The sequence below is a fragment of the Anopheles cruzii genome, chromosome 2 (assembly GCF_943734635.1).
Source record: "Anopheles cruzii chromosome 2, idAnoCruzAS_RS32_06, whole genome shotgun sequence".
NCBI lineage: Eukaryota > Metazoa > Arthropoda > Insecta > Diptera > Culicidae > Anopheles > Anopheles cruzii.
Window position 1 is genome coordinate 13,511,902 of NC_069144.1, and position 13,313 is coordinate 13,525,214.

The window sequence follows — 13,313 nt, forward strand, 5'->3', positions numbered from 1 at the left end:
CACACGCACGCAGCCGGTCACCACCGAGCAACGGTTTCCAATGCGAGCCACCCATCTCGGTAGTGAGAGCGAGAGGGAGCGAGCGCCTGTGAGGGAAAACATTACGACACACACGGTGGCAAAAGTGGGAAGGAGAGCGACCGAATGCGAGAGAGAGATGGTGCAGCCCTTCACAGTGCGCGAGTGCGAGTGCGAGGTGCGTCTCACTCTCTCACTCACTCACTCACCGAGTGGGGTGTGGGGGTCGCCGCTTCATCGCCGCCCGCGAGGTGGTTGACCAAAAATTGGGTCACGAAACCAACACACCACCCTCCATCCGCCCGGGCCGGTCACCCCCTGCAGGTGACGTACGTCTGTGCCTCGCGTCACGTACCCCCCGAACACGACGTCGTCTTGGTCGGGGTTCACTTCGAATGAACACCCCTCGGCCCGGGGTTCGGGGGGAGACTCGTCATCGATGCAAAAACACGGGGTGGCCAGTGAGAGAGAGTAGGACGAAAGGGGCTGCTTGGGCAACACATTGGGCGGCCTCCCCCCTTCGGAACGAGGCCAAGTGAATTGTGTGTGTGTGCCGAGGGGTCGGGAGGGAGCCCAGCGACGACGACGACGGCGACAGGTCGTTGAACCTGCGTGTGTCGCGGAGCAGATTATAACGGGGACTGGCGTAGCGTGTGCGCGAGTGAGAAGGGGGAGGGGGCACCCCGTCCCTTTCTCTCTCACGGGCGGGGGGTTCATTCGTTCGTTCGCTCGCCGTTCGCTGGCTGGCTTCGGGCGCCGAGGGCCTCACTTCATTCGCAAATTGGACGTCGCTGCGAACGCATCGTGTGCGCCTCGTGTCCGTGCTGCGTTCCCCCGTTTTTTGGTCACTACCACCACCTACCACCTATCTGGTGCCCTTCCCGCGTGGAGGCCCGTGCGTCTTGCGTCCTGCAGAGTGTTGTCGCGCGCGCGAGTGTTTGGTTTGTGGAGTTAAAGTGACGAGACCCCAAGTGAGGGTCCTTTCGAGGGAAAATAAGTCCCAGGATACAGGAAAAAGGATACTCTGCGGCCCCGGTCATCAACATCAGTCAGCATCTCAGGATCAAAGCGGATTCAAAGGCGGAACCCCGGAAGCGAAGAGCGCGCAGGAGAAAGAGGATATACGTCCGTGTGGTCCGTGGGCCGACGAGTGGGCCGCGTGTGCGTGTGATGCGTGTGTGTGTCGCCCGTGTTTGTGTCTCGTCGTGCCAGTGCTAGAAAGGATGATGGCGGCATCGGCAGCTCGGTGTTAGGAGCCTTGGAGTCCTCGGAGTATTACGGCCCACCAGGCGCCTCCATCGAGTTCCAGCGCGCGAGTGATCCTTTTCACCTTCTTTGTTCGAGAGACTGCCTCTGGGAGGCTGCGTGCCTGTGTTTGTGAGTGTCTGTGTGTGTGTGCGTATACACCCGTGTGTGTGAGCGATCGGTATCACCTAGGCACTGGGAAGAATCATGGGATGCGGTACCGCCGTGGAGCAACAGCAACAGTCGTCCTCTCCGCCAGGAGCGCCAACAGTGGACGAACCGCGAGGGCCAACAATGGCACCGGCGGCGGCAGCGGTTGTGGTAGTGCGTCGACCAGGAGCAGGAGCAGCAGGAGAAGACAGTTCCGCCGGCCACCACCAAAGCCTCAAGCGGACCCACAGTGCGCTGGTGAAAATCCTCGAGTCCGCTCCCCTCACCAAAAGTGCGCCCAAGGCCGTGTCAGCAGCAGTGCCACCGACGGCGGTGGTGGCTGCGCCCACCCCTAAGCTGGACTTTTGCCCGTGGAAAAAGACGACCATCGCCAAAGAGTGGCTCAGCGCCCAAGCGGCAGTGGCGGCGGCGACCCCCCCAACGGTCACGATCGTGATCGGCAATCCTGCCACCACCCTCAAGCGGGAACCAACAACACCGTGTGCCATCCGTGAGAAGAACGTCGAGGAGACGACGACGACGAAACCCGCCACTGCCGGCGGCGGCGATGAGATGGAGGAGGACGAAGCGCTCGGGGAAGACGTCCCCGAGGATCCGATGGATGAGGACGAGGGGGAGGAGGGGCAGGTGGAGCCTGTCCACCATCGGGGGGTGGCCTGCTCGCAGCACTCGTCAAGCAGCAGTTCCTCCTCCGGATTGAGTTCCGGCGGAAGTCGGAGTAGCCGCGAGTCGTCCCTGTCGTCGGCGGCCTCCCCGGAACCGAACAGTGCGGACGAGGAGGACGGCGAGGGGAGCAGTGGCAGTAGTAGCGGGGGCTCGTCACCCTCGTCGCCCGGGTCCTGCACCTGCGCTTCTCCCGATCACCTCATCAACGATCTCTGCCAGCAGTTCGAGGAGCATCTCTGCGAAGATCACGTACGTCAACGGCGGATCGGATCGGATCGGACGTCGTGATCACACGGCACCACCACCATCACCTCTAAAATCCTTCCCTTTCCCCCCCTTTCTGTCGATCGATTAGCTTTCTTGTCGGAGACCCATCAGCAATTTGCTAACCTCTTTCGCTTTCTCTATCTCGCGCAGGGCTTCTTCCGGCGGTCGATCCAGCAGAAGATCCAATATCGGCCGTGCACCAAGAACCAACAGTGCAGCATCCTGCGGATAAACCGCAACCGGTGCCAGTACTGTCGGCTGAAGAAGTGCATCGCCGTCGGCATGAGCCGCGATGGTAAGTCTCCATTAGGACTACTACTCTTAGAGATAGCCAAGACTCGAGTTGACCCAGATTTCCGGGCGGGGTGCTAATCTGGAACATCATCTGAGGGGAAAAGGTCTCTGGAAGGTCTTTAAAAAATTGGGGGTTCTCAAGGCCACCGCCATCCACACGTCTGTTTGTGGCGCTGGCGGAGCGTCAAGGTGAGACAAATTAGATCTTCTTTTGGAGGGCGCAAGGGGGGCAATGTTCCACTTTCAATTCGGGCTCCGTTTTTTTGAGGCTCACAAGCAACACGATCACTTCAACATGACATCCTGTGAGACTTAATTTTTTTACTTGTGTATTATATTGATACTTTGAGCTGAGAGATGGCCTGACATTCGTCTACTCTGACAATTCTTCTCTATTTTAAGCTAATTCAAGTTTAAATGAATAAATTAATTAGAAAACAAGAGCCACGATTCTGAGGGAGTCGGCGACTATGGTTCGTCGGCAAGGGCTCGCAAGAAGGCGACTCCTAAAATCGAAGCGCAAAGACTCTAATTAAGTATGCGAAAGGAGTATGCGATCCCTGACCGGTGATGGGGTGGCCGCCTTTTTCTTCTCAGACTCTCCGACTCCGAAAGCTCTGCGTTATAGGGTGAGCCACAGACAGCAAGCGAAGAGCACGATGATCTCTCGTGTGGTGTGGCCCCGTTAATAAGGAGTGGCTCTACTTTTTGTGGTGGACCGACCGGGGAGGCCTCTATTTTTTGGGAACAGTGTCGAGAGCGCCCCGGTGTGTGTGTGTGTGCGAGAGAGAGTTCATAATCCGCGGCGAATGTTTGTTTGTGAAGGTCACTGCTGTGGTGGACCAAAGGATGGCACCAATTTCTGAATCTGAAACGGCGCCCCACGTTGTTGAAGTTGAAGGCCTCCTCTCCTCATCTTGGTGGCACTTGGTTTGGTTGGTTGGGCACAATAAAAATATTATTGCACAATAGATGGCACACACACACACACAGAGTTGTTGAACCAATTTGCTTTGCGCGACCGACGGACCAAAAAGAAGGGATTGCGAAACCTGTTCTCTGAGAAAGGGCCACCGTCGTCGTCGTTGCTGCTGCTGGTGGCGCACTTCGAAGGTTACCAGCCTGAGCCCGAGCCCTCACCCTCACCCTTCTTTTAGGTTAGGGGTGGGTGGCCTGTAACCGGGCCGGGTGGCGGGTGGTGATGAAGAGCAGCGCGCGCACGACACAACGGCTCAGGGCCATCCTTAGCAGGCGGCAGCCCCCCCGTTTTGCGGCCAGAAAGAGAGAGCTAGCGAGTGAGCGAGAGGTCCGTTGAACACTGCGCATGCGCGCGCAACAAACGGCAGTCTCGTGTGTGTGTGTTTGTGTGTGTGGCGAGATGGGGCCAGCCGCGTTGGCCAACCGTCGCCACGAGCGCGAAGCAGCAGAAAGCGAAATCCCAACGCGCTCGGCTCGTTCTGTCCCTCTCTCACGTACAGGGGGCCGAGCTGGGCGCTCTCGCTCTCACGCGCCGAAGGCCACCCCGAGCGCGAGCCACCCCGGCGAGTTCAACGACCGTCTAACTGGGCCATAATCATTTTGAACTCTATTTAGGTCAGAAAAATAAACTTGCCCCAGCGCAACAGCCCCCTCTCTCGCTCTCGCTCCTTTTTTCTCACTCTTTCACTCTCGGTGTGTTCATTTGCTCACTTTTTGCGCTCCTCACTGGGTGGGGGTTGCCCGTCGTCTCCCTCGCTCTCTCTCACACTTCGATGGCGCGCTGTTTCGCTCGCACCATTTCAAGGTAACTTCGAGCAGTGTGGAGTGAGTCGGCCGATGGGGGTTTTTGGTGGCCTTTTCCCTCCTTTACGAAGGGGCTCTCTCTCTCGCTCTCGCACTCTCCGTGCTCGGATGGTGACGCACGAAGGAGCCAGCGACAACGACGCGAACGAACGACCTCCGTTCCAAATCGGAGTGCATTCACCTCTCGGTCGGTCGGGACGTGTGGGCCCCCAACAACCATTGTGTCAGCGCCGTTCGGTGCGTGCATGTGTGGTGTTCGCGTTACTGGGTCGAGGAGAGCGACTAGGCGCTCGAGAGAGAGAGAGAGAGACGGACGACGGCCGGGTGTTGAAGTTTGAAGTTTCACTTTCTCGCGGCCGGGCAACTTCCCTCTCGAGGTGTTTTTCGTCCTCTTTTTTTTCCTTGGGGAGAGGTCTGACTTTGGCCGACGATTTGTGGTGAAAATTGGTCCGGTCGATGGGTCTCCACCCTGTTTTTGACCATCGGTTATCGGTGTGTGCGGCTCTGTGGGGCGAATTAATGTCGGGCTCCCGAGGAGTTTGCGTAACCCGTACGGACGGTGACACCAATGCGACGGCGGGGTGTTTCCGGTTCGCTGACAATTGGGCAAATTTGACAGTTGCCGCCAAGATTTGACAGTTTGTGGAGCGCAGAGGTCTGGAGATGCTCTGGTTTGGGTCCAGTTAATACTCTGCTATTGTGGACAGAAAACCACGGAAAATTGTGATGATCTCCTGGCAAGTCCCCGGGGCACCCAAGTTTGCGATCATTTCGTCCGAAAGTAACTAGACCCAACAGATCGTTCCATCTGGCACTGCGCAAGGGATTCTTCTGGCTAGAATTTCAAAACTTCCAAACTTCTCGAACGATGAACTTACTTTTGAAGTTTACTATCTACACTATTCGGGTCCGGGATGATCTACGAACAAGAGCCACTATTTTTGTGATAGGTGATGACCTAGATTATGAAGAATCAATGAAGATGCTCTATAAGCCAGAATTCCCGGTATTTGTTGATCGACCTGTAGAAAACTTGAAATTTCTTTATTTTAATATTTGAGATCGGGAGATGTAGATTAGCACGTCCGATACCGTTGAGTGTCACATAGAAAGTGTTGAAACTAATCTTCGATTGTACGGAAAAAACTGGTCAATGAATACTAGACGATTGCTCGACCGTGCTGCTCGACTGCTCGAATTAATATTCGCAGACTGTTCGATATCGCTACAGACCATTAGAAGTTCCAATTATTTTTAATGCTCGACAAAAACGATGTTAGGATGTCATTTTAAAACGACCAAAGCTCTGGTGGCTGGCGGCTTGGCTGCTGCACTTCTGGATGACCCACAACCTACGACACACGCCCCAGAGAGTGTCGATCGCCGTCCGCGATTCTCTTTTATTCAAATCTGTGTGCGTTTGGGGATCGCAGGCAAAATTAAGTCATTTTCACACTTCTCTCTCTCGCTGTGTGGTGTGTGTGCGGTTGCATGGCTCTCTGTGGCCCGTTTGGTGTTCCAGAAACTAGCGAGTACGGGTCGGTCCGGTGCTACGTGACTTCATTTGCTTCAAAAACAAGCCCCGGCCGCCGCCGCCGTGCATAGAAAATGAAAACTTTCGTTTTCTATTTATATTGGGAGCGCTGTGCCCGCCCGTGGCGCGCGAGCGATCGTGTGGCCAAGAGGCGATCACCACCACCCCCCCTGGCTGGTGCTGTTCCCTCTTCTAAGCACTGCGCGCGTGCGTGTGTGCGTGTTCCTATTACGATGCATATTTGCTAATCCCACCGCTGTCACCGCTTTGTGGAGCAGAGCGCGCACACGCAGCAGGAAGAAGACGAAGAAGAGGAAGAACCTAGGCCGGGTGCTCCGGGGCGCCGCCGCACACACAGCATCTCTCTTCTCTTGGGCAGGAAATGAACTTCCCTTTGCTTCGGGCTCGCGCGCAGCCAACGCCAGTGGATCACCTCGCGTCGTCGTTGCGCCGGACAGTTTGCAAACCGGGCGGTGGTTCATTCGAAGTGGATGAACACTCCGAGAGTCGCCGGGTGGGTGAGAGAGAGAGCGAGCGTGAACGGCGGCCACCCGTTCGAACGGGGGTCGTTGACTTTTATGTCGGTCATGTACGGTCGTTCACTTGCGCTTTACAATTCATGCAAACGGACCTCCGACGCCACCGAGTGAGCGACAAAGAGCGCGCGCGCGAAAGAGAGAGCGTGCAAAGTGACAGCAACAGGCTAGCAGACGACGAACGGCCTCTCTCGCCTGTTTCGGGCGGGTCGACGATTTTCAACGACGGCGGACGATCTAGGGCTCCTCCGTCGGAGGGCACGTGGTGGTGGGGACGTAGACACAATGGTTGAGCAACTAGCCACATTTAAAACGGAATAACCAGCAGCAGTCAGCTAGTGAGAGAGAGAGAGCGGGGCCGTCAAAGAGGAAGTCGACCACCACCGAGAGTTGCGCTGAGTCAGCTGCTTCTCTCCGCCCGCGAGGCACACAGGAGGCAGACCTCATCTTCTCTTCGTCACCTCTCGTTGGGGGTGACCCAATTCGAGGCGAGCGCACCTCGCACACGACCCCATTGACGCCCCTCTCGGCTTGGCTTTTTTTTTAATGATTTGTTACAAAACTGTTTGCCTGTTGGCCATATTTTGATCACTCAACGACACACTTGCACACGAATACAAAGATTAGTGTTGATCGTGCAATGGATCATTCGCCGGAAAGAGTCGCGGCCCATTTAATCGGCCCTCCAAGTAAGCTGATAAGTCCCCCCTCACGGTTGTATGTGTTTTGCAAAACTCGAAATTATGTAAAGACCCCAGGCCCCAGGCCTGGTGTGTGTGTGTGTCACGGAGGGATGGCCACGGGGATGGTGTAAAATCGGTCACGGCGGTGGCGGCGGCGGGGAGCGTGATTTCACTTTCCACCTCTCCAGCGAGCAGCGCCACGTGCGAAACGATCGCTCGCCGTGCCGCGCCGTGATCCTCTCACGCGAAAGAGAGACGGAGAGAGAAAGACCCGTGAACGAACGAACGGGACGGAAGGTGTGAGAAAAACTTTCACTTAACGGAAGTGAAGGTGTTCGAGGCTCTGGTCGATTTCCTGCTTTTCCTTGCTGCCTTTCGTGGCGCAGCGATCGCCCCTTTTGGTAGTGGGGTGTATTTTTCAACGATCGTCCAGTGAAAGTGAAGCGCCCCCTCTCAGGGGTCTTTTCTTCTGAGGAAGGAGAGCATATCAGTCCTATCACCGGTCGCGTCCGTCCGCTTCCTTCCCAATTCGGGAGGCTTGAAAATGAAAGTCTAAACCCACACGGGCTCAAGACACGACGGATGGAGACTTTTGCGACACATTTTTCCTGTGCCGCCGCCTGGCGCGCGAAAGTGGGCCACCCTTAACGGCCAGGTCAATGCACTCTCCGTGTGTCCCCTCCGATGCACACGACGACGATGCAAATCAATTTTGTGGGATGATTCGAGGGGACATAAAGAAAGTAGTTGGTCGGTTGGGTCACCACCACATCACCTCGTCGTTAACCCGTTCCTTATTCGCACACAACACGCACACGTGGGCAATATGTTAATTACCCGGGGGGGTTTATGTGTGCCACCTCCTCCCGGGGCGAGTAGTTCCGGGTTCATTAGACGCTCACGTAACGCACCTCTCGACTGCCGATCATATCGCGAGCATAATTGGTGGCGCTAACAGGACGAGGAGGTGCTCCTTGTTTTGCCGTGGGGTCCCTTTAGGACCATAATTCTGGGTCGAGTGCTCCCCGCCGAGATAAGGGTGCGTACTATGACCCCAAAGCTGTGCTCTCTCCAGTTCTCTCACTCGGCCACCACCCCCTTTAACGCGCTCTCGTGTCGGGCTCGTAGTCGTTGGGGTCATTGAACTGTGTACCGCTAACTGTGTTCTGATGATGCGCTCGATTCCTCGGACCTCTCGTTAGCTCGCGGTGTAGTAGGCGAAAAGAGACCATCGTTCGTGTGAGAAAGAGCGAGAGCCGAGTGAGAGAGACAACCACAACAGCGGCCATAAACAATGATGGCCGCCGGTCGCGCAATCGATCTGCCTCACTCTCTCGCGTGCTGCTCAAAATTCGAGCAGTTTCGAGCACTCCGCTCCAAGAGAGCTTTCGAGTCAGGCGGGCTGTGTGCTTTCGCGGTGCTTGCTGTGCTTTCGCGTGTGGTAACTCAGCGAGTGTCGCCGGCCCCGGTGAGTTGCTGCGCGCCAATAAATGAGTGCCGCGTGCGAAAGAGAACGAGCTAGCGACTGCGCCGCCGTTGTGTGACGCGAGGGTTGAATCAAGGTTATCAGAAGTCAAGGACATCGACACACACACCCGCTCCGCCGCTGCCCCTTCTAACGGCATCAGCATCGGGAACTCCCGGGAATAATCGAGGGATAGAGCGCGCAACGGACGGACGGGGACGGTGCTCGAGATTGGCGTGTGGAGCTATTTCGAGCTCTCCTTTTTCCGGTTCCCTGAATTTCCCTGAAGCAGAGCCAGGCAATGTTTATTTTATTGTTGGGCCGGGCGCCACCCCACACTCTGTGGCCCGAATTCCCCGAAAAAACGGGCAAATGCGCGCGACGCAACAAAATAATTGGCAACGTGTATAAAAAGGGAAGCAAAAAATCGAATGTCCTTGGGCCGTGCGCCCCTTAGGGGGGAAAATCGATCTCGTGGAGGAGGGCGGTGTGTTGCTGGAAATAGTTTGTGACCACCCCGCGTGTTCTGCGAACCCGGTGTCGAGGGTGGTGGGTGTTGTTTTATTTTCGGAGCGGCCATCAACGGCGGCTCCCAAACGGGGGGTATCCCGTGGGGAAGCGCCCTAGGGAGCGAGCGAGAGACCCATCCATTCCGAAGGTGGCGCTTTTCCGGGGAAGCAATTTTCAATTTAATTTGCGTGTGCGCGGCGTCGGCGGCGGTGGCGGCAGGAAGAGGCAGTGGCCGTGCCCGTCGGCCTTCGCTCTTTGTGTGTCCTTGGAGTTCTGCCACGCGGCAAACAGGATGACACAATGTTTTAGGTTCAGGGACTTCCCGGACTTACCCCGGGGTGGTGTCCCTCTGTGTGTGTGTGTGTAAAAATAAACCACACACAGCATTATGTGTGTGTGTGTGTGTGACACAAAGGAAGGGCAAAATCCCCATCAGCTCATCATCATCATTGCCGTCGGTCGCCGTTTCGGTGTCGTTGACGCGCGCGGGCGATAAAGTGCCGCTTCTGCGCGCTCCGACCCGCTACACTAGTAGCCACCCACCCACCCACCACCCACCAACACCCACTTGCGGGTTGCGGTCTCGCTCGTCCGACGACACACGGACGACATTCAATTCGGATAAGTTCAAGGCCAAAAGCCACTCACTCGACTCGCTCGAGGGAAGACGACACTCGCCGCGCGGTGAGTGCCCACCGCCCAAAGTAACTCATCGCGCGCACACTTTCTATTGCTCGAATGGGTCGGCATGGGGCGGGTGGTTGGTGATCGATCACAACACACTTTTCGTGAGGGATCGAACGCACGCACGCACGTGTGTCTGTGTGTGTTAGTGACATTGATAAAACCTCTTCCCGGTTGAATGCGCGCCGCTCTCGCAGCGGCCGCCGTGGGGAACTCATCGCCCCACGAGGTGGACGAGGTTGTTGCTGTGGCCCCAGCCGCCACCCTGAAGGGGGGTTCCGACCGTTCAACGCTCCGGCGGCCCGCGCAGTGAGCGATGAAACGTTGAACCGGCCACAAGAGGATCCGGACACGTCGTGCTGTGTGTGTGTGTGCTGCACGACACGCGAGATCGAGTGCGTGGCCACCGCGTCGTGGCCACAGTGGCCTCAGGGGGTGGTGGGTGCCCCTCCGGTTGGGTGTGGAGTGAATATCTCGGTTAGTGGCGTGTGCAAGGAGCCTAAGGTCTTCCGCTTACAGGTGGTTCCTTCGGTCCGGTCCCGTGTAACCGCCAAGGGGCCAAAATTGTTCCGGCGCCGGGTGGTTAGAGTGTAACCGAAAATTGTCACGAAGTGTGTGGCGTTGTGACGTGACGGCAAAGTATAACATTTCATAAACAGCACACGAACGGTGGCGACGGCCTTCACCTGCGGCTCTCGGGGTGTGTAGTGCGCATTATATTACATGCCTCTATGCGAGCGAGCGAGACAGAGGAGGATCCCGTGCCGTGCTGTGCTGTGCGAGATTCGATCGAATTCTGTGTTCGCGTCGGGCAAGGCGAAGGTCATTCATGTCCTTGTGAGAGTGTGCTGCGCCGCGAGCCGGCCATCGTCACCGTTGCCGTGGTCAATGCCAAGGATTTTGCGCGTTCGTGTTCGTGTCTCGTGTGCACTACTGATAAGCGAGTGAGACAGAGAGACAGAGGCAGAGGCAGAAGAGAACCAATTTGTTGTAACTTCATTGAGAGCATCCACATCCTTCTTTTCTGTGTGTTCTCGGGTGGGTTTTTGTCTTATTGATTTTGATCAACTTCGAACGCTCTCTCTCTCTATCTCGGTCGGTCTCTCAAGGGTCTCTCGGGGTGCTAATAAAACAAGACAACAGTCAGAGTGCGCGGAGCCGGGGCTAAACTCGAAGTACAAGTTCGAGGTCACATCCATCCACGGCCGCGGCCGAATCTCGTCGTGCGTCACCATCGTCGTGTGACACCCGATAAACTCTCCGATCTGACTCTCTGTCTCACTCCGTCTCGCGCTGGACTGTGAGCATATTTTCCATGAGCATGGAGATGAGCATTAGTAGCGGTCGCCGCCGCATCATTATCAGCGCCGCCGCGGTCTTTTTGGTGTAAGGAGGACCGGAGACCGGCAAACGAGACCAGTTCTTCTTGTGGGCCCCATCTTGGTTAGTCTCGCGACCGAGTCCGGGCTGTCCCAAAGTGCGTGCGTGCGGTGCTGGGAAGAAAAGCGAAAGTTCCCCCGGCGGAAGAAAGAATTATCGTCCTGTGACCACCTCCGAGAGGTGTCTGTGTGTCAAGTGTGTGCCACCGGTGTGTGCCACCTGACCCGGTGGGATGTGTTTTGTGTGCGCTTCCTTTACTGATCGTCGGTCCCGTTATCCTTTTTTGATCGCAGGTCACAGAAAATAAGAAAATTAAATTAAAACCGAGTTCCCAGCATAATTAGTGTGTGCGAGTGTGCGAAAAGAAACAAAAAAAACCGTGAGAAAAGAAGCGAAAACTGCAGGAGCATTAACATCAACAACAGCAAAATGGTGATGATGATGATGGGAGCTGCTGCGACGGTTGATGATAAGACAACGTCGTCGTAGGGGAGAAAGTACTCTACTGTTTTACTCTGTGCGTGGCCATTCCTCCCAACGGAACGGTATTGTGCGTACACCGCGCGGTGTGTTAAAACTCAAAAAAAGAAGAGGATACTTAAAAAGGAGGGTGTCGGTCGCGGTCAAAGTACTACGTCGTCACCGCACACGGCGCCGCAGCATCCCGGTTGGTGGAACGCGGACTCGGAAGGACTTGCCGCCGCCACCGCCCGTTCCGAGACACAAAATGTCCGAAGAGTTGCCGATACTGAAGGGCATCCTGAAGGGAGTTGTCTCCTACCACAATGCACGTAGGTTTTGTTCCGTCCGACCCGATCGTCCGCCATAAGGATAGGGATAGTAAGGAGCCCGGCGCGCAGGTCACCCCACACACACACACACACACGCACGCACCCACGGGGGGGTTGATGTCAAACTTAATTTGATCTTTGACCTTGATTCCTTGCGGCGGCGACGGTCGCCCGCGCGAAACCTTTCTCTCCTTTCGCGAAAAGCTCTCGGCTCTGGTGGGCTTCTTCTCTCGCGCTCTCTCGCTCTCCCTCACTCACACTCGCAGCATGATGCTGCCTGATGACGACGACCCCCGAACCAACAACAACATTGTTAGCACCGAAAAGGAAATGACCTTTGAAAGTGCCACGCGAAATGGCGCACCAACCCAACCCAAAACCCACCCATCATGGGGTGGGGGGTCACTGGCAGCTGCTGCCGGAGAGAAAGCCCCCCCCCCGACTCTACAGAGCGACAGAGAGAGAAGCACAGTGAGAGCGAGATGGACGACGACCGGCAGCGGCGGCATCATTATTTTCTCCAAAGAGAAAGCTTTTCCCTCGCCCGGGGGGGGGGGCGCCCAAAAACGTGGCCCGGGTGGAACTCACCACCTGCAGCAGGCGGAGGGGGGGGAGGTTGCCCACCCTTCGAGAGGATAAACCCCTCCCGTCGCTGCCGCGTCATTTGGGGTCAAGGGCACCGCAGCACGCGCTGTGCGTTGGACTCGGAGCGAGAGAGAGAGACCGAGAGTGAGAGAGAGAGAGCGAGGGGTCACTAAGAAGGTGGTGGGGGGGGGGGGGCCGGGGGGGGGCCACCGAAAGGTTATATCTACCCATCTCACTCGCTGGCGCTGGAAAAAGTGCGTAAAATCAATGCACACCCAAAGGTCAACGGCAAGGTGGTCGAAAAATCCTGTCTATCTCTCTCTCTCTCTCTCTCTCGGGGTCGGTTACACCTAATGGCGCTCTGATGCGCAAATTCAAACTGATGAACAACATTCGGAGGAAATAAAAAGGAATTAAGGATTTGTTTTTTTTTTGTGGCTCCGCCAGATTTCTTTCGGGCAAATAGCAACATGGCGGAATTTTGCGGCTGCTGCGGAATTTTCCCCCCATTCCTCTTTCTTCAGTCGCCTACTTGTGATGTGGAAATGTGATGGGGTTTCACTTTTTACTCTCTCTCCCCGTCTCTCTATCTCTCTCGATGGCTGCGTACGTTTCAGGCTGAGTTAGTGTCACATCGCCCGAGAGAAAGGAGCTGCCTCTACACGCGAGACGATCACCCCACCGTGGATCGAGTGAAAGAAG

The 13,313-nt window shown here is 56.2% G+C and overlaps 1 protein-coding gene across 1 annotated transcript in view; it reads left to right on the top strand.

Annotated features, from left to right (window-relative positions):
- The window catches only part of LOC128278484 (ecdysone-induced protein 75B), a 79,342-nt gene that overhangs the window by 58,802 nt on the left and 7,227 nt on the right, over window positions 1–13,313 (top strand). The window contains exon 3 of the mRNA XM_053017215.1: window positions 2,518–2,662. Within this exon, the coding sequence (XP_052873175.1) occupies window positions 2,518–2,662 (145 nt within the window). The remainder of the gene's footprint in view (window positions 1–2,517; window positions 2,663–13,313) is intronic.